The sequence below is a fragment of the Neolamprologus brichardi genome, chromosome 15 (genome assembly GCF_056152115.1).
Source record: "Neolamprologus brichardi isolate AB-2024 chromosome 15, ASM5615211v1, whole genome shotgun sequence".
NCBI lineage: Eukaryota > Metazoa > Chordata > Actinopteri > Cichliformes > Cichlidae > Neolamprologus > Neolamprologus brichardi.
The window spans coordinates 6,116,732-6,141,325 of record NC_142118.1 but is presented as its reverse complement, the minus strand read 5'-3'; the positions used below and the strand labels follow the sequence as shown (position 1 = coordinate 6,141,325).

At 41.6% G+C, this 24,594-nt stretch overlaps 3 protein-coding genes across 8 annotated transcripts; 2 read left to right on the top strand and 1 right to left on the bottom strand.

The window, feature by feature from the left end:
• Positions 1 to 116: 116 nt before the first annotated feature.
• On the top strand, positions 117 to 5,924 carry wdr21 (WD repeat domain 21). Of its 2 annotated transcripts, none has more exons than XM_087851900.1 (13): positions 117 to 621; positions 761 to 888; positions 1,145 to 1,302; positions 1,706 to 1,788; positions 2,358 to 2,460; positions 2,778 to 2,921; positions 3,125 to 3,174; positions 3,448 to 3,527; positions 3,766 to 3,858; positions 3,946 to 4,043; positions 4,125 to 4,301; positions 4,526 to 4,640; positions 4,727 to 5,924. In XM_087851900.1, exons 1-13 carry the CDS (start codon positions 530 to 532, stop codon positions 4,933 to 4,935), a joined length of 1,530 nt encoding a protein of 509 aa, XP_087708026.1. In that variant the 5' UTR covers positions 117 to 529; the 3' UTR covers positions 4,936 to 5,924. The 2 variants fall into 2 exon arrangements, with proteins under 2 accessions (XP_087708026.1, XP_006793128.2); XM_006793065.3 differs by having other exon boundaries at positions 123 to 624.
• On the bottom strand, positions 5,370 to 11,436 carry zfyve1 (zinc finger, FYVE domain containing 1). Of its 5 annotated transcripts, none has more exons than XM_006793064.3 (13): positions 11,292 to 11,436; positions 10,213 to 10,718; positions 9,881 to 10,124; positions 9,532 to 9,792; positions 9,214 to 9,428; positions 9,018 to 9,124; positions 8,784 to 8,892; positions 8,605 to 8,702; positions 8,331 to 8,448; positions 7,826 to 7,996; positions 7,440 to 7,620; positions 7,213 to 7,326; positions 5,370 to 7,114 (listed from the first exon to the last, which is right to left on the bottom strand). In XM_006793064.3, the coding sequence occupies exons 2-13, from the start codon at positions 10,690 to 10,692 to the stop codon at positions 6,882 to 6,884; spliced, it is 2,331 nt and encodes a 776-aa protein (XP_006793127.1). In that variant the 5' UTR covers positions 10,693 to 10,718; positions 11,292 to 11,436; the 3' UTR covers positions 5,370 to 6,881. The 5 variants fall into 5 exon arrangements, with proteins under 5 accessions (XP_006793127.1, XP_035764554.1, XP_006793126.1 ...); XM_035908661.2 differs by having other exon boundaries at positions 11,189 to 11,432; XM_006793063.3 differs by having other exon boundaries at positions 11,209 to 11,432.
• A 150-nt stretch (positions 11,437 to 11,586) lies between these two features.
• Positions 11,587 to 14,539, top strand: pigh (phosphatidylinositol glycan anchor biosynthesis, class H). Its single transcript, XM_006793062.2, has 4 exons — positions 11,587 to 12,387; positions 13,560 to 13,769; positions 13,884 to 13,967; positions 14,083 to 14,539. Exons 1-4 carry the CDS (start codon positions 12,211 to 12,213, stop codon positions 14,155 to 14,157), a joined length of 546 nt encoding a protein of 181 aa, XP_006793125.1. The 5' UTR covers positions 11,587 to 12,210; the 3' UTR covers positions 14,158 to 14,539.
• Positions 14,540 to 24,594: the final 10,055 nt, after the last annotated feature.

Genomic DNA, 24,594 nt, shown 5'->3' with positions numbered 1-24,594 from the left:
ATATATAGTGTTAAGGACGTATATATGTCGAACAGTCACTTTATTTTGTATTTCAATATCCAACTGTTTCCGAGAATCCAGTGAAATAAAAGTAATTTTCTACACGGTTATCCCGAGAGCTCGCGGAGAAACTTACCAATAGCTGTCTAGAACGTCAGACATTATTGTTCTCAATGGACCAATGAACGACGTGTGGAGGCGGGGATGGCGTGGCTGGACGTTACTACACGGGAGTTAGCTAGCTAGTGACTACTTACTTTCACGTTAGTGCCATGTTATTAAGAAGGTAAACCCAGTACAGTATCAACTCAAAGTTTGTTTATCGACCTATAAATACGTCGTTTACTTTAATCGATGGTGAATGTCCAGCAAACGTGTCAAAACGTGTGTAGAAAGATGTGCAGCTAACGTTAGCCCAACGGTGTTGATGGTAATCTGCCTGTAAACACCTGGACTGCCAAACACAGAGAAGTGAATGAAAAGCAACACGCCGTCGGGACCATTTTACTTCTAGACCGAACCATAAGAAATGAGGAAGTGGAACTGGCGAGAAGGACAGCGACCGCACACGCGACAAGGTGCTGGTCAGCGCCGTGGATGGCACCGAGGAAACCGACAACAGTGGTAGCTACGTTAAATGACACTTATATCACGTTAAAGTATGGAGCATGTGCCATACTAGTATACAGTGTTTGTAATGACAGTGATCAGTATGTCAGTATCATTGTTGTGTGTGTGTGTGTGTGTTTCCTGTTCAAAGGTATGAACGTGATGATGCAGGGCCCTCACACAGACCATCTCAGAGACACCATGCTAACCAGCCTGCCTCACATTCCTCTTCTTCCTTGCCTTCCTCGTCTTGTTCTAAGGCCAGCAGTGCTGCACCAGGTCAGTAACATACAGCATTGAAAGTGCACGTTTGCGTTCGGAAGCCCCCATTTCTTATTATTAAAGGCATCAGAAGAGCACAACACTTAAATAAACACATATGTACATAAACAGTAGTTTTACATGCAGTGTCTTGTCCAGGAGCACTTAAAGTAGAAGGATATTGACAGGAAAATTCCTGTTGTACACTTGGAAAATCAAATAGATGCAATGAAAGATGCACAAGCCTAATTTTTGCCTCCTTTTCTCCTGCCAGAGCTGCCAGGTTTCTATTTTGACCCAGAGAAAAACCGTTACTTCCGGCTGTTGCCCGGGCACAACAACTGTAACCCACTAACCAGAGAGCAGCTACAACAAAAAGAAAGAGAGAAGGAGAGGAACAAGATGTTGGCAGAAGATGAAAAAACAAGAAAAGTAAGTCTCTCATCAAGGGTGGTGGGCAAATCTTTTTAATCTTCTTTGTCTTTTAGCATTTTTATCATATTTATTCTTTAAGATTCCATTAAGCTTTTTCCTGTTGCTGTAGACAGACACAGTCATCTGATATGCTAAAGTTATGCCCCCTAGATGAAAGCTTAACATAAACCTCATGCAGTGTACTAAAGGATTATGGCTATGGTAGCAGCTGTAATGACATCATCACAGTACAGCATTAGAGCACAACTGCAAACTGTGTAGGAATAAAACACTTGAGATCACAGTTGATCTTAGCAGAAGCACATGCTTTTCTTCAATCTGGGACATAAATGTTTAAGAAGTTGTAAAGAAAGAAACCTTGGTCGTAAACATGTACGCACATTTTCCTTGTCATTTACAGAAAGCACCAAGAAGAGGACTAAACACTTCGCTGCTACTTCAGAAACGACATCTAGGTGTATTACCTGAGCATTCCTATTGCAGGTACTGTGTCACAGCCCTGCAGGCACGCAAAACTCAACATAACACTGTTTTTCTCGTGTCCTAGCCACAGCTGTAACGGATTATGGGAAACAAAGAGAAACTTTAACGCTAATCAGTTCTGCATGTGTAGAGTGACTTTTCTTCGGAGCTTTGCTGGCCACTAATAATGATGCTAATCTGTTTAGACAAGTTATTTTAAATGGTAATAAAAAGATGGAGAAACATGCATAAATACAGTCAAAGAAAATACTCTGCATCACTGGGAATGATATGAATAAATGGAAAAACAAAAAGTAATGAAATGCATATGAGGAAGTTTCTAGTTCTTTTTATCCTACAGGCAAACTGTCTAAATAAATACATAAATTACTACAGAGACACTGTCAGAAAGCTAAGAGAAAAGTGTATCAATTATCCTGGTTTAGTAGATTGTTTGCAGACAGTGCTAGTCTGTTACTATGGTTACTGCTGTGTGTGTGAATGACTGAATGTAGTGTAGAGCGCTTTGGGGTCCTTAGGGACTAAGTAAAGCGCTATACAAATATAGGCCATTTACTGTTTATCTCCAGGCTCGTCCATGAGGTGAAGGTCAGTGAAATGAGACGCCACAAACTAGAGATCCAGAGCACAGACAACAGCATCTCGAACACTGACAACTTCAGACTCATAGTGGTGAGAACACACACAAACACAGTGCAAAACACATGTTTCAATAGAATAAATGTTTGTTATAGTTGGTTTCAAGGGAGGGAGAGGGAGTAAGAACAGTTTGCTTCATCCAGAGGATGATTTGGGTCCACCAAGGCCCTGTGTATGATTTAAAAAAAACAACAACAAAAAAGATTGTTTTGAATGTTAAACGTTGACGTTAGAGTCCTTTTTTTTTCTTAATCGCTGGAAATGAACACAGTAGGTTACCTTTAAAAATGGCCTCTCTGTACTTGATGATGTGCATACGCTTTGTTTCTTTGTTGCCGTTTCTTTTTCAGGGGGATTCGGCGTGTGAGCGAGTGTTCACAGTCAACGATGTCTCTCATGGCGGCTGCAAGTATGGCATCATGAACTTCAGCAGCAGCAGCAAGGGGTCTCTGTCTGTGGAAATGTGTGATAACCTCTACTTCACTAACCGGAAGGTAGGAGCATTTCTTTGGAGATAAAAGACCCTCTCTGAATACAAAGAATATGTTTGCATTTTTGTAGTTTCTATTTAGTACACTGCAGGAAATAAAAATTAATGAACTCACATTTATCTTGGAGCCTGTTTTTATGATGTGTCTACAAACATTTGGTCTGTTTAAATAATATTAATCACTCTGATCTGGTTAACATGTTTCAGGTCAATTCCATCTGCTGGGCTTCGGTAAATTACCCCGATTCTCATGTGTTGTATCCTTCCACAGTTTAATTAGAGCTCTAACTCTAGTTCACTTAACCTTCCAATAAAGGGCTTAACCTGGCAACAAAGATCACTTATAAGTTGTCCGTTTCATTTGCATTATTTGTGGATTCATACTGCTGTTGTTTCCAAAAGAATACACTTGGTGACTATCATCAAAATGGTAACATTTTAGCTCTGTAAAGTGCACACCTGTGTCACAGCGTGTCATCTCTTCACTGTTTTGGTGAAACTTGTATGTCCTTGACTGAAGTAACTATCAGGCTGTGTCTGGTGGGAGTAGCAGACACCCCTGGCTGCGTGAGTTTACTTCCTGCTTCCCTCTTCAGCAACTCCAACCCAGGTTTGTCAGGGTTCTTGCACAATATGCAGCAGTCACATTGCCTTTCTGTAGTTCATTTGTGAAGGACCCAGGTAGCAGTATAGTAAAACATACTTTTCTAATAAGCTTCTTCAGTCTTGGAATTATTATTCTAGAAGACTTTTATTTTGAAATATGTTTTGAAAGCAGTTTTGCTGTTGTTGTGTACCTCCCAATTACCCTCAACACCCTTCTCCTCTTACTTCTTGTACTCGTTCAGATCAGCCTGGGATGCTGTGCAGCTTTAAGATATCCTCAGCCTGGTCTTGTGCTTGGTGCCTCAACCCCCAGTTTGACAAGACGTTCAGCACTGGTTAGTACTGCAGCTAAACATTTCTGTCGTTATAGAAAGGAGAAAATTACACATCTAAAATAATCATGTTTATGTGTGTGTTGACAGGCCTGTCTCGTAGAGTGATTGTGAAGGATGCAGAGACGGGCAGAACACAGACGTACAGCGTCGGCAGTGATGTCCTGGCTCAGCAGTTTGCCCTTAGGGTGAGGCATTTGTAACTTTAAAGTTGTTGAAGCACTCTGTAAGAACACCAAGCAAAAGAAAGTACACCTTTCCGTCCACAGGTTCCTGTCCTGTTTAACGGTTGCAGATCGGGGGAGATCTTCAGCATCGACCTCCGACAGCGCGGCCGCAGAGATCACAGCTGGAAGGCCAGTCGCTTCCATCAAGAATCAGCCATCACCTCTGTACGCGTCCTGCAGGATGAGAACTACCTGCTGGCTGCTGACATGCTGGGCCAGGTCAGGTTCTTGACTTGACTCTTTTAAGATAATACTTTCAGGTTCTTAATTACGGGTATTTTACTTATGTTTTAGCCTCATGCGGAAAGACTTGGTAAACACAGAACCATCAGGCCATACTGACAAACTGTGGTAGAAAATATCAGAAAGGAATGATTTGAAATTAGGTAATAATTCAAGGATAGTTCTGTTGAGCCTTTGTGTGTTTTCTAATTTCTTTGCAGATTAAGCTGTGGGATGTGCGAGGCACAAAGCCAGTGCAGGAATACAAAGGTCATCATAACGAGCATGCCTACCTTCCCATCCATGTCAATGAGTGTGAAGGGCTTTTGCTAGCAGGTAGGAGAGGATGAAACACTCTCAATACTCTCACTGGTATAAACCTTTTTTGCGTGCAATTTCACTGTTTACCATCCTTTCCACAGTGGGTCAGGATTGCTACACAAGGTTATGGAGCCTTAAGGACGGTCATCTATTGAGAACCATCCCATCACCCCACCCGGCCGCAAATGACTTGATCCCAAGTGTTGTGTTTTCATCTAACCTGGGTGGCAGCAGGGGCCTCCCCGGGCTGCTCATGGCTGTCAAACACGACCTCTATTACTTCCCATACAACACGGACTACCAAGAATGAGGAGTGCTGAGGCCAGCTGTATCACTGTGTATTTGAGAGAGTGTGGCTGGGTAAAGATGTTATGTGACAACCATTTACACTAAATTTAGACTGAAGTGGTGACCTCAAAGAACTGCTTTTAAATTTCATGGGAGTTGCCTCATCATACACATGATTGCGTTTTTGTGCCAAAAGGAAATGGAAGTGCTGCATTCACATGTGCACACCGGTACAGTTCGGTTTTCCTTACTGTTCTTTTTACAGAAGAAGTGCACTTATTTTAAACACAGCTAACCTTGATTGTTACTGGAAATAAGGGTGCTGGGATTGAAATTTGAAAATGATGATACCGTTTGTTTACTAAATCAACATGTTTTATAGTCTTTGTTGATTCCCAGTAAAGTTTATTAAAAACCTTAGCCCACTGCATTGTATTCAACCCATACACAGACACCTTAAGATTCCACTGTTTAATACATATGTATGAGCATACATAAATACAAGGTATTGATTGGTTCCATGTGATATCTATAGTCATTGATCTCTGTTTGAGACAGGATAAATCTATTATTCATGTTGAAGTCTGTTATTTCAGCTTATTTGATTGATCACAAGCAAACCAACTCTTCCAGTTCGTTAACAAGAAACAAACAAACAAAAAAAATCCTACACAGTCAAATCTCATAATACCAAGATATTCATTAGAAAGCCTGAATGCATCAAGTGTCATCTTCATTTAATAGTAATCAGGTCAGATACTCTGTACAGTCCTGTTGAAATACAAGCAACCTTGAATGTTGCTGACAAAGAAGAGCGACGCAGCCTGAGCTGACAGTAAAAGACTACTCTTACTAATGATCTCTGTTTTGAGGGGCCAGCCTCAAACATGGTTTGAAACCTCAACTGTGTTAAGTCCCTACTGTGATCCAGCCACTCTATAAAGCAGTTTCTGTTGCATTGAATCCCACCTTAGTCAGATTTGTCCTGATACGCAGTTATGACATTTAAAAATAAAATGAGGCAATTAAAAAAATTCCCTATTAAAGTAAACATTTTTCCCATATATGTACTGTGCATACTAAGTAGAATTCAAACAGTTAACATGGACAGCATTATTAAGGCTGTTCTCGTTTTTTTTGTTTGTTTTAAATCTGCCCATTCAAATTCACAAACAACCACAAATAATCAATGGGACTATTTAAGTAGTAATTACGAATTATATATGTTGGAATGCATCTTGCTGCTACAGTACATCAGTGGCTTCCGATATAATGATCTAATATAGTCCCTGTGAAGCCAAAACGAAAGAAAAGTAGCTCTAGCAGGGGTGAATTAGAGGTAATCTACCTCAGTATTTCCAAAAAAGGGATCAGAATTCAATGTGGTTGATGACTTTTGAGGTGTTCTATCTAAAGCTGGTCCTAAATATTACATCCAGATCACCTGCACAAACCATTTTAGAACTAATAAGACATGATTACCTGGAAATGCTATTAAAAAGAAAAAAGGTCAGTACTTGTATTTTTTAAAAGGCTTAAATATGTAGCTCCAAACCAGGCAAAGGGAGCTAATGGTACTAGCATATCACATAGAGGGTGTGCAAGAATACAAATCTGAACGGATCTACAGAGCAACATGGAAATTTACCTGAAGTCATTTGTAAGCAAGCTTGTACAAAACTCACTTTGATCATCTCTCTGTTGTTTTTCTCTCCTGTCCTTATAATATTCAAGTCTTGCTCTGGCCTGTCTTCACAGTGTAAATTATAGGCATATTAAAGAGAAAAGCGATCGATGGACTGATGTTACAGGAGGCCAGAACTAACAAATAATACACGAGTCCCACCTGTACGGTCTAGAGGCATCCAGAAAAACAAAAATACCCCCAATGAAACCTGTTAGACTCAAGATGTCGCAGATTCCAGTTTCCACAAACGCTGGCATCTTTAATTGCTCTATTGAGTCCTGCTAGAGTTCCCCTGTTTTCTGGTTGCAGCCGTTGCAGACCCTCACGGGGTGGTCCCATCCACGGGACGGCACGGGGCGCCGCTCCTGGGAGCAGTCATCGCACACGCCCTGCCCACAGGCGCGACAGTGGTGGATGGAGAGACGTGGTGAGAACTCCCTTTGGCACTCGCAACAAGAGTGGATGTCCTGATCTGGCACCCAGTAGGCCGGCCGAGCTGCGTCCTTCACTAGGCCTGGAAACAAATTTTTATTTCTCTCACTCTTTTTTTTTTTTTTTTTTTAAACGTTGTTTCTCTTGCTCGCTATATTATTTTTTAGATCCTATGCTTACCAAGAGGTATATCGATGGCACCAACTACAGCCCCCAAAGTGTTCTGGACAGCTTCTCCAACCTTCCTCGCTATCAGGGTGCCTCCCTCCTCCTCCAACGCAGCATCCAGCAACTCTACAACATGCACACATCAAATCATATCATGTTGTGAACATTAAAACAGCCTGAACCAGCCCGGCAAACAATACCGGACTCTTAAACTCCCACAGAGAGACTCATTTGCGTACCAGTTGGAATTCCTCTGTTGTGGAAACACGCATCGCAGACCCTAACAGGCGCAAGACCCCAGCCCCTCTCAGGGACCGGCCGGGTTTTGGAGGAGCAGGCGTCACAGAAGCCCTCTCCGCAGGCACGGCAGTGGTGCTTGGTGTCGTTGGGCTGGAACTCCTCCCCACATTTATGACATTTCTACGGCACAATAATAAGTAATGCGATTTATCGGCATAACAGTAACATAACAGGAACACTGCAGCATGTCAAATGTCAACCTACATTGTCTCGATGGGCTATCACCAAGAAAATGTTTTACTTACACAAGTGATGTTTCCTTCACAACTACACATTCTGGCCCTGTGATTCCTTATATATAGTTAGCTAAGTATTGGTTGCATACCAGGATGAGGGAATTGGATTTCCAGTAGGCAGGAGCAATCTGGTCAGTGAGCCAGGAAGTGACCGCTTTGGCAGGCTTGACGCTGAGTTCAGACACAGACTGAGAAATGTATTTGACTCCGTCCAACAACCTCTGAGCAGCGTTGTTGTTGTCTTTCAAAAAGCCATCCGACTGCAAAGAACAGTGTAAAAACACATAATTACAGTACGCCATAGAAGTTGTGTTTATACAAGCGTCCCTCACAATTATCACTAAATACTGACAACAGTGCTGACAGAAATACAATGCCTGCCTTACCAGCTGGCGTTTGCACTGCTATATTCAGACTTGTGACTAATTATGCTTAGATCAACATGTTCCAGGAGAACACGCGGCGTTACTTTTCTGGATATTAACATACAGTATAAGCCACTCGCCTCAAAGTGGCCAAATTCATATGACTCAAAGCAAACAAAAACTGAGCTTTTAGATTTCAGCGGTTTAAGTGAATTCACTGTGGCCTTACCCCAGGCCAGATGTGCTGGATTTCTGTTCTGACCACTGTTTCCACTGGGTCCTGGTTTCCATACCAGTACTGCCTGCTTCTGTAGATCACTGAACAGTTGGGACACTCAATGACATACCTGTAAAAAGACAAAACCATCTCAGTTTCAGCACAGGGAGGAAAGGTTCCAGAGGTGCCACACACTTTTTATATCAACTGTGCTCATTTTTTCATAAACTTTAAAGGGACATATGAAGATATTTATGAAAAATCATTCTATACTCGCAGGACTCACCCTGACCAAGCGTAGATGGCCAAGCCAAACCACGGCGAGTCAGACGAGGCCGTCGTTTTGGGAACCACTATGACTTCCTTTCCCCTTTCGTAGCAGGCCTGAGAAGTTCAGCACAGTTGCTCAGAACCTTGTCAAGCAGGTATACTTCAAATGTGGCATAGATGTATGTTTGTACTTGCCTTGCATGTGTAGATGCGGTTGTCGTACTGTGCAGAGTACCGGCAGCGGTGTTTGGCTTCATGGTCAAGACCTTCCTTTAGGTGATTCATGCTCCTCTTACAGCCTGACCTGAAAGTTGGTGCCCAGCAAGTTTTATAAATAAGTAAAAGTAAAAGGTACTGGCAGTGATGATGCTGTAGAAATCTGACTTAAAGTATTTTTGATATTTTTTTTAGCAAAGCATGAACACGTACCCACAACTGAGGCAGATGCTGGAGCAGGTAAAGTATTCATCTGGAAAGAAGGAGTTACTGGTCATATGTTCATCTGGAATCTCCCCACTGAAGCGCTCACTCAGGGCCTGAAAGAAGGCCACAGGTGGAGATGGGAAAGGTATAAACACATTTCCATTGGCTATGCCAAAACATACTTAAATGTAAGCACTGCTACCTGCAGGGCCTTGAAGATGACACTGGCAGATCGTGGCGAGCGTGTCGTATTGTTGTCCAGCTGCTGCTCCAGGCTGCGGAGCAAACCACTGAAGTCCGTGGGAGGGTTGTAGGTTCGAGTCCCACGATACTGGATGGAGCTGAATGCTTCCGGAAATAAGCCCAGCTTCCTGAAACGCTCCTGGATAAGGCGCTCAGCAGATTCTGATGGCGTGTCTGAATTTGGGGTACACATACAGATGGAGACAAAGGAATGAGGCGGTGGTTTGTGTGCTTATTTTTGAAAAACACTGAGATGAGACAAACTTCTTTGATGCACCTGATCCTAGTAGATTGGTGTGGACAGTCTCGTGGAAGATGATCACCGCGGGGCCCAGAGTGGACAACGGTACATCAAGACCACAGCGATTGGTAGTTGCCTTTAATTCTCTAGTGAAATGTTTCAGGTAGGCATCTGATGCATCACCAAGGAACTTGAAGAGATCGTCATGGAGACGGTCAGCGTGTGTCCGGTAGATTACCACATCAGAGATAGCCAGGACCTTGAGGAGCAGCCGAGTTCTCTGACCCTGATTAGCCCCTGATAAGTTTAAAAAAAGAATCATGAATGCCTGCCTGCTTCTACCCCCGTTTGTTTCATAATATTAAGTAAATTAATAATTTCATACCAGCTCCAAGCAGTCCCTCTGTATCGATGACTACAACCCGATGCAGAGGGTCCATAGCTGCCCAAACACCCACAGTGCAGGACTCCTGAGTGGGAGACGTCTTGAACACTTCTCTCCCAAGAAAGAACGTATGGTTCAGGGTGTAGGATTTTCCCTCACCAGTGTTCCCAAAAATGGAGACCACCTTGAGGAGCTCATCTGGACTACAACCCAGTCTGCTGACAAAGTCCTCCTCATCCTTCACCTGAGAATGCAGACAAGATCAGCTCAATGGTTGTAACGCATCATTAATAAAACACCATCAAACGCCGAGTACCTCAACAAGTGCTTACCTGCATTTCCTCCTTCTCATCCACTAGCAGGAAGCTGCGCACCTTCTCCAGTTTGGATTTGAGGATTTCCATTTCACTCTCCCCATCACTGACACTGTTCTCTTGAGGAGCTTTGGCAGGTGGGTAAGATACCAGAGGGTGCTTCCTCTTGTTGACTCCCCCATGGGTGCGTTTTTGGCAATCCAAACACAGGTTGATCTTACAGCCCTGGCAGCGGACCACCGCTCTGAGTCTCCCAGAGCAGCTGCCATCCCCTTTGCAGGAGTCACAGAAAGGAACGTGGCCCGAGGCGACCCGAACCCGGTCGTGATTCCTCATGCGCTCCTGCCGATGTAGCTCCAGTTCACAGCGGGCACACTGCAAGCTGCCACACTCATCGCATTCGAACACAGCCTCGTCCGAGCCCCCACAGGCATAGCTCTCCTGACAGACCAGGATGGTGCTCATTCCTTTGTTTACAGCTGGACCTTGACCACTCATCTCAAACCTGTGAGGTCAGGAATCCCCTGGTATGAAAACAAGTATAAAGGATTACTGTGGGTAATTGGGACGGCACAAGGTTATGGCACCGTTTTGTGAATCTATATAACCAGATGTCAGATAACCTGTTTTGTTAAAATACTGAAATAAACCAAAAACAAATTCACTCATGAGCAGTACTGTCAACAAAACGATAGCAATCCATGCCCCTTTTCTCTCTCCTTGCTTTTTAATGGGGATATTCAGTTTATTAAAACAGCAAAATTAAACACACAAAACTCGGACTAGTTTGTTTACCTTTGTTTACAACAGCTCTGTAGCTAACAATAGCTGGCCGGTATCTGTTTTCTTGTTCTGGTAACGCTAACTTTCTACATGAGAGTATCCCACACTGTTCTATACATTAAAAATGCCTAAAAACAGGCATTAAAACTCAGTAGTAAAGATTCATTAGCTAACAGCATTCACACAAAGAGACACTCCTGAAACAAACAACCTTCTTTTGAGTCGACTGACCTAACAGTTGCTACCAGTCCGACGGCTGTCTCGTTAAATAACCTGCTGAATCGACACAGTCTAAAAGTGGACACGTACACTACCTAACACCATACCGCCGAATGCCACGGAGAGCTGACGCTGGCGGGGGGGCAAAGTTAGCAAGCTGTTATTGTGTCAGACCCCTGTAGATGTTGCTGCTTTTACATCAGCTGATCGGCTTGTTTTTATCCAGAGGTCAAAAGTCACGGAAACACAAAGCATTTTGGGAAACGAAGGCCTTGCAAGTGACATGGAAAAGCGCTTGCTAAAGACGAGCTGTTTGTAACCTGTTTATGGCACATACACCAACGTATACCCCGCATTTGACTTTTACAGACTGTTTGACGAAAGCTGTGGACCAGCTTGAGTTATCGACGGAGATATCGACGAAAAATCAATCGTTGCCCACAATGCTTTGCTTTTTCAAGCGACTATAGGGTCTGTTTTTATTCTACACCAGCGTGGGCCGGAGGCACAAGCTGAGACGGAGACAGAAGCTGAAGCTGACACGTATCTCGTTGATATCAAACGAATAATAATAAATGTTACACTTACAAGTTGTTCTATGCATTAAAGTACATTTAGTTGTTTTATGAACTAGTTTTTTCGCGGTCTTTTGCTTTTGTGTATGCGAGAGCCCCGCACCCTTTCTGGACACCCCGGTGTCAAAACAGTGCAGCCACATGAGTGGGGATGGATTGTGGCACCACTACAGTTGTAGTTGACTCTTTAATTCAGCTCTTTAGCTATTTTTCCCTTTTAATTTATTTAAAGCATAGTACTTCAAGCAGTTTTCTCTTTTCGTCATCATTATAAATTTATCACCGCCTGTCTTAATGTGCTGCTGCCCCGGTCTATTTCCGAGCTAGCAACAATTAATGCTAGCTCGGTGCTAACTTGACAGGGTAACCGTGTTGACACCATACAAAGGTCATCACTCGTCTTTTATGCTCATTCACCTCGTTTCGCTGTTCAGTCGTCATGGAAGACGAAGCCTTCACTGACATTAGCGGTAAACCAATCTCTCTGGACTGTCAGACTCACTCCAGCTTTTGCAGGGAGTTCATTATCAGCTCCCCAAAAGTGTCCATGGGCAAAGTGATGGCATACACCTGCTCCGTGTGGCTTCTGGCATATGCAGTGTTCTTCTTCACCCAGGTAAGATGATGCTCTGAGCCCCTTCTTGTTTGCGATGATGACGGTCAGGCAGGAGTGTCCATAGACTGATGTGGGTGGCTGTAGCTCAGGTGGCAGAGCAGGTCAGCCACTGATCAGAAGGTCGGTGGTTCGATCCCAGGCTACCTCCTGGCTGCCTGACTTTTCCAATTCAGTGCCGCAGGGGTTGCACACCTCTGAGCAATTTAGAATCACCAATTAACCTAACCCAACTAACTGCATGTTTTTGGACTGTGGGAGGAAGTCTGGGTACCCGGAGAGAACCCACGCTGATATGGGGAGAACATTCATACTCCACACAGTAAGGCCCCCTCCAGATGGGGGGTGGTGGTACCCTCTTGCTGTAAGAGAACAGTGGTAACCACCACCACCATTAGGTAGATATATATCAGATAAAGGATGTTGAATATGGAGCTCGCAGGCAGGAGGAAATGAGGAAGACCATAGAGAAGATTAATGGATTTACATGAAGAGGATTGGTGTGACATAGGCGGGATAGGGTTTGATAGAGACAGATGATCTGCTATGGTGACCCCTAAACGGAGCAGCAAAAAGAAGGCAGAATACATTTCTTTCTTTCTTTCTTTCTTTCTTTCTTTCTTTCTTAAAGATACTTGTTGTAATCAGAATTACAAAATACTGGCCCACCACAAGGGGCCAGTATTTTACAAGAAAGTCTTAATGTAGTCGCCCTAATTTTGCAGCATTTTTTTAATGGCTCTGGGATAAATATATATACACTTTGAGACTTTTCCAGTGATGAAAAGATAGTTAGATGTTTACTTTTGTTTTGTCTCACATCATTTCTGTTTTTTCCAACTGAGCGTGGTTTCTTTCCGGAAGTGTGTGATAAAAGTCACTTTTAAGGTGCATCGGCCATTGTTTGCTGATCCCTTCACTAGGATATCTCTCTATCAGCATTTCCTCTTCCTCTTCTGTTGGACTCAGAATAGACTGGATGCCACACCATTAGTATCCTGCAAATTGGCATCGCGCAGAAGTGCGCTCAAAGTTTTGTTTAGCTCTCCAACTCAGTATGTAGATGTTCTGTATATAATGTCATTCTGTTGCTAGCATTAGGTACTTTTGAATGGTTGTATATTATTTTAACTTACAATGATTATTTTAAATTGAATACTTTTCCTCTCTTGCAGAACACTGCCGTTCTGTCTGGCGCTATTCTTGTCACCCTTATTGGCATGATGCTTCACATCCACTTTGTGAAGGTAGACCACGAGTCCCTTCTCGTCATTGGCTCCTTAGGCATCCAGGTGTCCTCCAGCTATGCCTCGGGCCGCGAGATAACCACTTTCATTGAGATGAGCAAGATCAAGGATATCGTCATCAATGAAGCTATTTACATGGTGCGTTGGTGAACCTGTGCCTCTGTACTTGTGTGACATGTTGACATTTTCTCATGTAGTTATTCTACAGTTTGCCACGAAAGATTGGATTAACGTCTAATGCTTTTATTTCAGCATCAGATCATCTACTACCTCTGTGTACTGTTGAAGGACCCCTCAGAGCCCGATGCAGTGTCAAGTGTTGTGCCATTGTTTCAGGTGAGGATGAACATATCTCAAGAGCCTGTTTAGTGACTTGATTACCTGCAGGGCTGTTGATGTGGTGTCATTCATAGGAACCTGTTTTGAATTAACTCTATTTTTTTCCCTTTAGAGTTCAAAGCCAAGGCTGAACTGCTTGGTGAAAGTCTACAAAAGCTGTCAGGAGATTCTTTCAAAGTGCCAATGAAGCACATGTCATACAGGAACACCTGAGGTCATTCACCATGTTTTTCTTTTAGCCTCTTCCTTGTTTGTGTTGACACATCTTAGGTGTATTTTATAAACATTGCATTTCTTAATGTTTTGCTTTCAAGGATAATGGTGTCATAATTTTGTACTGTGTTACATGATTAATTTAAATAAATAAAACACTGGTCTTGACTACTTGTTTAAACCTAAAAAGCCAAATTCTTTAACTTGAAATGTAACTTGTAATGTAAGATCATAAAAATAATATTTAACCTTATAGTTTTTTTTTATATGCTTAGAATTCCACAAATTATACAAGTTTGTGTATTTTGGCACAATTAGCACGCTCTATTGTGTATTTGTTTTTGTCCCCCCCCCCCCCCCCCCCCCAAAAAAAAAAGAAAAAAAAAAGAAATTCATAGAATATAACAAACCAATATTCATTAATTACATAGATATTGGTAGTATTTGCTCGTCTTTAAAAGTTTGTGTTTAGTTGTTTAGTTTTACCACTAGGGGGCAGCAGTACTCACAAACTTTTGGGTCCACGCATCAGTTTTTACAAGTGATTCAAATGTACACCATGTCCTGTTCTTTGTTGGCTCATTGTTGTTGTTTTTTTTCCATGAATTGCTTTTGAATGTAATCTCTGTGAGAAAACAAAAGTCTCAGCACAGTTTTATAAGGCAACAGTCGTATATGTGTATAAGATGGACTGTGTGTGTGTGTGTGTGTAAGTGTAAAATAAAGATCTACACCCTTTTCCTAAAAGTATTTTCACTTCCTCATATCTACTTGCACCTTCATCTCTTAGGAGCAGTAGGTCACGTTTACCACAGAAGTCTGAAATATCACTGTTGGCATACCAGACCTGTTTTCAGAACAGTTTTTCAAGGTTACCTCATCAACTGAATGACAATCAATATATTGTTATTGCATTAATTGTATTCTTTTTATCCTGCAGCTGTAACACTGTAATTACTATAATAACCCTTGTGGCATCAGTAAAGTGTCTACCTATACAGTGTGTATTTTTTTTAAAGCGTTACATTATAAATGTTAATACACCAATAATTGTCTAACTGCCTATCAGATTAACGCCTAGGACACTCACAAGTCATCGCCACCTTTCACTTCTGTTTCCTCTTTTTAGGCCTTATTCTTGTAGGGCCTTTTCATGGCGACTCTGTAAATTCAAGTCAGACCCTCGTGTGAACTCCATGTGGTACAGACCAAAAAACAAAAAGCAGAAGGGTGTGATTTTCACGGGGTGAAGCATCACACTGCTGTGAGAAGTAGCCCCTTGACAGGATAATAGTCCCTCCTGGAGGTGTAAAACAGCCAGGAGCCAGTTCAAGAAGAAAACCTGGGAGTGACCAGGAGTGGCACCTCTGGGCTTTTAAATAAGCCCCATAAAGCAGGAGGAACACCAACACACCCCTTCCCCCTCCACCTAAGTAGGGGAAAGATTTGAAACAGCAAAAACCCTGTGAGCTAGAGCTGTGGACCGTTATATGCCCATGATAGCAGCAGGGCTGTGACGATTGTGCCTCCCCTTCTGTGTATGTTGTGGACTCACGTATTGTAATGTATGAATTCAGTCAAATGTGTTTTTTATATAAAGACTGTTTTTCTCTGTTATCTAAGCAGATGGCAGATGCTTAAGATCAGCTGAATGTTTTGGGTGTGAGAATCTTGTGCTTCAGTGGGAGAGGAGGGGTGTTAACCCCTTTACCTCCTGCAGTGCGCGCACACACACACACTTACACCCACACACCTGCACACATTTGTTTTTGTTGTTTCTGAGACATTAAAACAGAATTCCCACACTTTCCAAACACTCTAAAGTAGATTTGAGGTATAATTCAACGTTTTTCCCAGTAGTCATAATAATTTCCTTCATGGAAGAGACAGCACCACTCTTAAGGCTGATCAGCAGCAGCTTGACTTAGCATGAAGACAGGGGACTCTTAAATAATAACCCCACCTACCTAAATGCACTGCTAAAATACACAAATTTATATATTATTATTGTCCGGGTCAAATCTCACAAAACACTAAAGCACAAACAGAAACTCTGAGTCTTGACTGCTTTCAGACAATAAAAGACTGAGGTAATTACACCAGTGTAAAGCAGATTAAACCAGGAATATCAACGCAATTAAAGATCATTCAAATACGAGCACTAAAATCCATCCATGCCTAATAATGTATAATAACTACTGATAATAAGAAACTCAAAATCGTTTCTTTTAGTGCATTCTGAAAATGTTCATTGTTAAGTGTTCATATGCAATACATATGCAAACTTTGGGTTAAACAAATAGATCTAGCGAGTGAGGGGATGCACTTTAATTTTGAATTAATACAAATTTTTTTCACAAACACAACCGCCACCCCCCACCCCAACCATGCCCACCCACCTCACCACCTCACCTCACCATCTGAGCTGTAGAGATCTCAGGGATAGGCACGATTGTGGCTCTTTTTCACTCTTTAGCACTACGGTCACCTCGGTGAGCCGAGGAGAGTTCGAACTTCTCAATTGATTAATTATACTTTTAAAAGTAGAAAGTGAGATTGGTTCTGGTAGAAGTTGGACGGAGATCTACCACAAGGAAGAGGATTCACCACAATGGATGAGAGAGTGAGGTTTTTAGAAGTGAGATTTTCCTCATAAAATAATTGAAAAATTGCTCACAGAGAGCTGGGGAGGCAAAGTCTAGTTTATCAGGGCAAGGACTGATGGCAGAATTGAACATTTTAAACAGGGCCCGGGGGTTATGGCTATTAGTCACGATGAAGTCGGACAAAAAAGCAGCTTTAGAAGTCTTAACAGCGTCCCGATATATAGTGCGGCAGCTACGTAAAATGTCCAGGGATACCTGAAGCTTATCTTTTTTCCACCTCCTCTCAAATTGAGGACAGATAAGACGTAAATCTCGTATATATAGAGTCATTTAACCAGGTTTGAGGGGAGGATCTAAGACGCTTCACATTAGACTGTACATTATACCACCACCCATCCATTTTTGCTCCACTTATCCAACTCATGGCTATGGTTGGGCCTGAGCCTATCCCGTACCCCAGCAGGAGGCTGGGTACAACCATTCATGCTCACACCTACGGTCAGTTAAGTCAGCCATTAACCTAACGTGCTGTGGGACTGTGGGCGGAAACTGGAGTACCTGGAAAGAACCCAAAACCAGGACCTTCTTGCCCTGAGGCGATGTTGCCCTTTCCTTATACCTTTAATTCTAGTATTTATGCTAAGCCAACCAAAGGCTACGTATTAACGATACAAACATATACATGATGGTATTCTCATCTCTTTCCAAGATCGGTAATCTAATAATAATATATACATTTTTATAAAGGATCCAAGGTACTTGTTGTTAAAAGTCAACACACAAATTCATTCGCTTTACTTCCACTCCATGTTTTACATGTAAGGTTCGGAACTTTATGCTAAAAAAATCAAAATGAACGAACTGCACAGAACACACATGTTAGGGCAGTCCACTGAAATTAATTGTGTGCTGCGGTTTTTCATTTGTTGCGTATAAGCTACTCTTTGTATTCACAATGTTCTGTCCTTGTATTGTTGTCCTGTGTGTGTATGTGCACCAGTTCCTGGCTGACAGGTGCAGGAAGAAAACGTTATTGTATTGTTTAAAATGTGTCAGTTTATCTTCTTTATATACCAGTTCAAACAGGCAGGAGCAACATGATGTCAGTTTGGATTTGAATCTCAAAAAAAGAAAAAAAAAAGGCCTTCCCCGCCTCACTGGCAACGTCACAGGGACTTTTACCGGTCACTTATCTCTCCTCCATGTTGAACACTGCCTACAGTGCTTTGGTAGAAGTGTGGAAGTGTATTTTTCCAGTGGGACTCGCATTTACATGTCTCCCTCGGGGGGCGTTTTTTTTCCACGGATAGTTTTAATCTGCCTGTCATGGAAAGCTTAGAAAAAAAAACTTCTTGGCACTGGAGCTCCACCTGGGACTCCAGCTGCAGAGCCTCATTGTTCTTCAGTTCAACGCTAAAAATGTGCCTGATCAAGCCTCACTCAAAACAAGCCTTTGTCTTTATAGTGTGCTTCCAAGGGCCAAGGGCAGGCTAAAGAGAAACACACCTTCTCATTTAATGGCTTTTCTTTATTTTTACTACTTCCTACGTTGTAGATACATACAGAACACATCAAATATATGAAGCAAGATATATATATATTGTTAAATTACTCTAAATATGTCTTATATTTTTGATTCCTTAAAGTAGCCACCCTTTGCTTTGTTGACACTGCTGCAAACCCTTGGCTTTCTCTCAATGAGCTTCATAATGTAGTCACCTGAAATGGTTTTCACTTCACAGGTGTGCCTTGTCCATTTGTGAAATTTCTTCTTAGGGGTAACATGAAGTGAAAGAAAAGCAAATTAATTTAATTGTGTTGACTTTTAACAACATGTAAGTTAGATCCTTTAAAAACGACACACATATATATATATATCAGTTATATCATGATCAGTAGATCATGTTTATATTGCTGTATAGTTAATACACAGCGTGTTATAAATACTGGAAAAACACCACTGCCTCATGGTTTTGAATAGACAGACAGACAGACAGACAGACAGACAGACAGACAGACAGACAGATAGATAGATAGATAGATAGATAGATAGATAGATAGATAGATAGATAGATAGATAGATAGATAGAAAATAGGCAATCCAAAAATGGGTTTCTAGTTATTTATACACCACTCTGTATTTAATTACGAGTTATTATTAATCTGGCTTTCCTGTCTCCCTCCCCTTACCATCAAGCAGGGCAACAGATTGCTGCCCCTCCCTGTGCCTGGTTCTGCCAGAAGGTCCTTCCTGTTAAAAGGTAGTTTTTCTTTTCCACTGTGGCTGATGTGCTTGCTCATAGGAGGTACTCTGATTGATGGGATTTTCTCTGTATTATTGGAAGGTCTTTACCTTACAATATAAAGCGCCTTGAGTCAACTGTTGCTGTGATTTTATGAAACTGTTGGATAACTATGCAAATGATCTTTTATTTAAAAATAACATTCTGCCCACTTTGACTGAATAGAACCCATCAATATATTATTTTATTCTAAATTTTAATTCATTCAATTCAACTCAGTTTTATGTATATAAGCCACTTGTATTTTGAGTAAAAATTATAGTGAGATCCTCAATAATATGATGATCCCCAAGAAGTGATGGGGACACTGTCTTATGATTTTATACATGTTCACTGATATTCATTTAATCCACCAGTCCAACCGAAGGTGTGACAGCGGTGGAGGTTTGGACAGCTTCCATCATGGTCATTACTTTTCTTTTCAGTTCTTATTTGCACAGAGATTAGTTTCTCTCTTGAACAGGAAAGTCTGGTGTTGCCTTCTTTCTTTCCTCAGGCTCACTCTATCACTTCAGTCAACCTGCCTGCCTACTGCTGCAGTTGTAGTTCTTGATGAGCTGACGATTGAGCCTTTTGGCACAGTTACAGAAAAAAGACTCCCTTCTTTTGAGCTTTTGTAATCTGCCATTCACTCGGTTTAAAAGAAAGAAAGAAAAAAAATCATTGTTTTAAAATCTGCAATGAAGCAACAGGCTCTTCTCAGGCCACACCCTTGCAGAGTCACCTGTACATGAGGTAAGGGAGACAAACTTCTTGTCAGACCAGCTGGCAGCAGATAAGAAAGACAAGCCTGCTCTACAGGTCTGTCAGGGGGAGCTGACAGCAGGGAGCTACCTGCTAAAACACACATCCTCTATTGAAAAGAGCCAACCATTGTTATGAGTGCATACAGGCCTGTAATACTGTGTGTGTGGACGAAGGCAGGCCTAAACTGCCGTATTCAAATCCACTGGGTAGGTTTGTGCTTTTAGTGGTCTGGAAATAAGTGATCTGATTATCCTTCTATTGCGTATGCATCCTCATTCCATTACTCCCACATCTGTCATATACCATTGCTGTACGATGACAGCTGCTGAGTATCTTCACTTTCAGTGGTGCCGAGCTGTCTGTGACCAGTCATTCAGTCACAGCTATTGTGGTTTGCATAAAATATTACAGCAATAAATTGAAAACAAATAAAAAGCGGGCCGCAAACAACCCTACCAAGCTGTACGTCTTTTATTGTTCATCTGAAAGCCTGGTGTTAATTTCCATCCCTAACTTTTGTATCAGTCTTAACTGTGACTCATCCCAGCATGAAAAATACTCTGGGCCTCTTCGCCTCATGTGCGATTCCAGATAGGCATGCGCATATGTGTGTCACTTTGCCCATCACTGTGTAACGCTGAGAGGTATGCTTGCTCTGTAATCAGCTGCTGCAAAAAGATGCGAATTATGAAGACACTCCGTCATTTCTTCCAAAATACCCGCACGGTGATCGTGCTGCAGTGGCATGCAAAGTGACATAACAGTGGCTTGAGACACACAAAGGACGAGCGGACGAGGAGTTAAGGGGAAGAAAGGAAGCTACTGAAAGTTTCCTCAAACAAAATATCGGAATTTCTTATTCACTCCCACGCTATTAAGGTTACAATGAAAATGGTTGGCTTTTAAACTGTAGAACATTTCTGTGTGGAGCTCAGATATTGTTGAGCAAAAGAAATAGAAAGATTAATATTTGTTTAACAACAAGACAGCAAAATTCCAATAAAATGATCCTGAAATGTTTTTTTGTTGTTGCTGAAGTGAGACTCATCCTCTGGAGACAACACTAAGAAGATGTTCATCCTGGAGGCTGTCTCATGAGCCAGTTCTTGGAAAGCCCCGCAGCACATTTCTGTTGTGTCACCATGAACACATGACACATGCACACTGGCCCAACAGACTTGTGTATCTGAAAAGGGAGACTTGGAGTCTGTATACAAACAACTTTGCTAGCAGGAGATCCACGACTTCAAACATGATAAAACCAACCCCCACCACAGGGAGCTGATGAGACATTGTGGTTAGCTCTGCTGGGTCTTTGTGTCAGTGTTAAAATACAGCTTACACCTCCTCCTGTTTTCTTGACATAAACAGTTGTTGTCAACAGACCTGCTTTATACAACTGGTCTCGTGTTGACGTGAATAATTTAGCACTGTTTTTCAAACATTATCATCTGTACGTGACCGTACATACAGTGCTGTGGAAAGTATTTGGCCCCTTCTTGGTTTTTTCATCTTCCTTTTTTGCATATTTGTCACACTTACACTTGTCAGCTCATCAATCAAATTCTAATACTAGACAGAGATAACCAAAGTAAATGCAAAAATGCCGTTTTAAAATGTTCATTTTATTCATCAAAGGCGAAAAAAACTATCCAACCTATTATGTTGTCTAAGTGTGGTGAAAACCACTGCTGACCATGAAGGAACCAAAGGGTCGTCTGTTTGTTTTTTTACCAAAAAAACATCTTGATGATCACTAAGACTTTTGGAAAAATATTCTGTGGATTGCCGAGACAACAACTGAACTTTTTGTAAGCTTTCAGTCCCGTTACACGTGGCATAAAACTAACACGTTTCATAAAAATAATATCATACCAACAGGCAAACATGGTGGTGTTAGTGTGAAGGTCTGGTGCTGCTCCCTAGCAGAAAAAACACTTACTAGAATTAGGGGACAATTAGTTTTTCACACAGGCCCAGATAGGTTGGATAGGCTTTTTTCCCCCTTAATAGATGAACTCATCATTTAAAAACAGCACTGAATTTACTTGAGTTAGCTTTGACTAATATTAACATTTATTTAATGATCTGAAACATGTGGGTGTGACAAATATTCCAAAAAAAGAACCCAAGAAGTGGACAAATACTTTTCCATGTCACTGCACTTTAATTTAATTGCTTTCTTTTTCTTTGTTTTTAGGTAGGTTTTTTAGGAAGATCAAAAAATTGGTTTTTACTCTTTTCAGGGATTCAAGTATTTCTATTGTCATTCCAACAGATGACATGTGTATACACGTATACACATGAGGTGAAATAAAAGTCAACAAGAACACAATGAGAGCATTAAACCCAAAGACAAGGGAATAAGAAACATATTTACAGTGTAGCAGTAGCAGTTAGTGGTAATAAAAGTTTGTTTTCCACAGTAAAAAAAAAACCACACTAATGCTTTCTCATGTCTGTTATCTACGGAGCCCCGCAGGGGACATCGGAGAAACAAAAATTAAGACAGACTTTTGCGAGATCTCGCAAAACAAACTCGGGATCTCGCAAAACTTTTGCGAGATCTCGCAAAAGTTTTAGCCGCATTCTTCGGAGGCCGCCAGCTCGAAGCCGACCGGGAGGTTGAGGCACGATGTGCCGGGAAAGCGGTGTTCCTCCCGGCTGTAGTAGGTCTCGACCTCCCGTTAGCTTCGAAATAGTGGGTGTCAGATCTCCGAAAACATCGGAGCACTTTTGCAAATATGGGATGTCTTGTAAACAGAGCAGGTATCTGACGTTTACACAACTACATTCACGAGATCTCGCAAAAGTCCGTCTTAATTTTTTTTTCTCCCATGTCTCCTGCGGGGCTCCGTAGTTATCTGTGGTACAGTCTCGATTATATTAATAAGCTACTATGACATCACCCACTGGTTTGTGAACTTTTATAAATGAATGATTTTTATAGTCATTATACATGGTACAATGAAACTTGGTTTAATTTTCTCTTAAGATAAAAACACCAATATAATGACTAGGTAAGTAACAGATAGATAAGTAATTATAGATAAAAATAAACTTAGCAGGAAACTTAGTAGCATATTATATATATTCATCTTGGGGGTTTTTTATATTCCTGCTGTTTCTACATATCTCTCATGTTTGTTATTCCTGCTGTCTTACTATTTATATTTCTGCACAGTTTGTGTGGAGCACCCACAATTTCGTTGTGCATGTACAATGACAATAAAGGGCTATTCTATTCTATTCTATTCTATTCTATTCTATTCTACTGTGAGTGCAACTGGAAACATTACAGTATGTGTCCGATCACTGCATTGAAAATGTCCCAAAAAGCAAGAACATGGGTCCTACTCAGTGATTTGAATTTGTCGGGCTGAAGCATGCTGACTACAGCAAAAGGTGGCCACACCCACCTGGAAGGCAGCCACGCCCCTACTGAGGCAAAAAACATTTCAAGCGAGTTAAAAGACAGAATTGGTGAATTAGTCACAGAGACTTCAACCTTTTTTAAGAGTTTAAATTCGAACATTTCTTTTGTTAAAAATCTTTCTGTTTAAACTGTCTTTTTTCTAGATACTTGAAATAATTTAATTATTTTTTATCTACAACTTTTTTTATGGCATTTCATTTTTAGTTTATCCTGTTTTATATCCAGTACTTTGTGACCAAAAGGCGATTTCATAAATAAAGATTACTTGTTTGCTTTAGGAAGCAGCCACAAGTGGCCATTCCAGTAACTGCAGTTTGCAGCACTCATGGCATGTAGAAGGACAAAAATAATTAATAATATTCTATATATATAAATGGTAAATGGCCTGCATTTGGATAGCGCTTTTCTAGTCCTTAAGGACCCCAAAGCGCTTTACACTACATTCAGTCATTCACCCATTCACACACTGGCGATGGCAAGCTACATTGTAGCCACAGCTGCCCTGGGGTGCACTGACAGAGGGGAGGCTGCCGGACACAGGCGCCACCGGGCCCTCTGACCACCACCAGTAGGCAAACATTGGGGTTAGTATCTTGACCAAGGATATTTGGCATGCAGCCAGGAGGCAGCCTGGGAGCCTTCTGATTAGTGGCTGACCTGCTCTGCCACCTGAGGTACAGCCACCCATATGGCTGGTTTAATACACATTTCCCCATATATATAACAGAGGCATTATTTAGTTAAAAACAAAACAAAAAGTCTCAAGTTGGAATCAGTACAAAATAGTTCTTCTAGTGTTACCACTTTTACTCCAAAAATATGCAAACACTTGAGGTTACAGCAGCCAATTAGGCAGAAAGAAACTGATACACTGTTTTCTGACATCTCTTTTTCACCTTCATTGTAAAGATGCCCCAAACACGTAGACGTGCTTTTGTGATGGCGGTGACACAAAAACATCTTGAGTAAGCCGATTTACTTTCTGTGAGTAATCCGTCACTCTCTGCTGAACAAGTCCAGACACAGCATATTGCTCTCACAGAAAGAGTGACTGAAACGCACAATCTAGCTATTTATCTGTTGTCATTGACCTTCCAGACCACATCACGTCTTGTCAAACCCGTCCTTCCAAGTCTGGGGACTGTGAGCGTTTACATGTAGGTTTACCTATATTTTTGTTTATATTCTTGCATTTCTATTAACACTACATGTGCACATAGTGGTATCTGTACACGCGTGTCTGTTTGTGCGCATCAATATACTTGTCAACGAGGGGGCTTGGGACAATGAGGGTTGTGTTGACTCGCATCGCGCTCTCA

Excerpts from the sequence above, each read along its gene's own strand:
- wdr21 (XM_006793065.3), top strand. The coding sequence starts at position 530 with ATGAGGAAGTGGAACTGGCGAGAAGGACAGCGACCGCACACGCGACAA. Across the intron at positions 2,922-3,124 it reads TCTACTTCACTAACCGGAAG|GTCAATTCCATCTGCTGGGC; the intron begins GTAGGAGCATTT and ends AACATGTTTCAG. Across the intron at positions 4,044-4,124 it reads CTCAGCAGTTTGCCCTTAGG|GTTCCTGTCCTGTTTAACGG; the intron begins GTGAGGCATTTG and ends TTCCGTCCACAG.
- zfyve1 (XM_006793064.3), bottom strand. The coding sequence starts at position 10,692 with ATGAGTGGTCAAGGTCCAGCTGTAAACAAAGGAATGAGCACCATCCTG. Across the intron at positions 10,125-10,212 it reads ATGAGAAGGAGGAAATGCAG|GTGAAGGATGAGGAGGACTT; the intron begins GTAAGCACTTGT and ends CTGCATTCTCAG. Across the intron at positions 9,429-9,531 it reads CACCAATCTACTAGGATCAG|ACACGCCATCAGAATCTGCT; the intron begins GTGCATCAAAGA and ends CCCCAAATTCAG.
- pigh (XM_006793062.2), top strand. The coding sequence starts at position 12,211 with ATGGAAGACGAAGCCTTCACTGACATTAGCGGTAAACCAATCTCTCTG. Across the intron at positions 13,770-13,883 it reads TCAATGAAGCTATTTACATG|CATCAGATCATCTACTACCT; the intron begins GTGCGTTGGTGA and ends CTTTTATTTCAG. Across the intron at positions 13,968-14,082 it reads GTGTTGTGCCATTGTTTCAG|AGTTCAAAGCCAAGGCTGAA; the intron begins GTGAGGATGAAC and ends TTTTCCCTTTAG.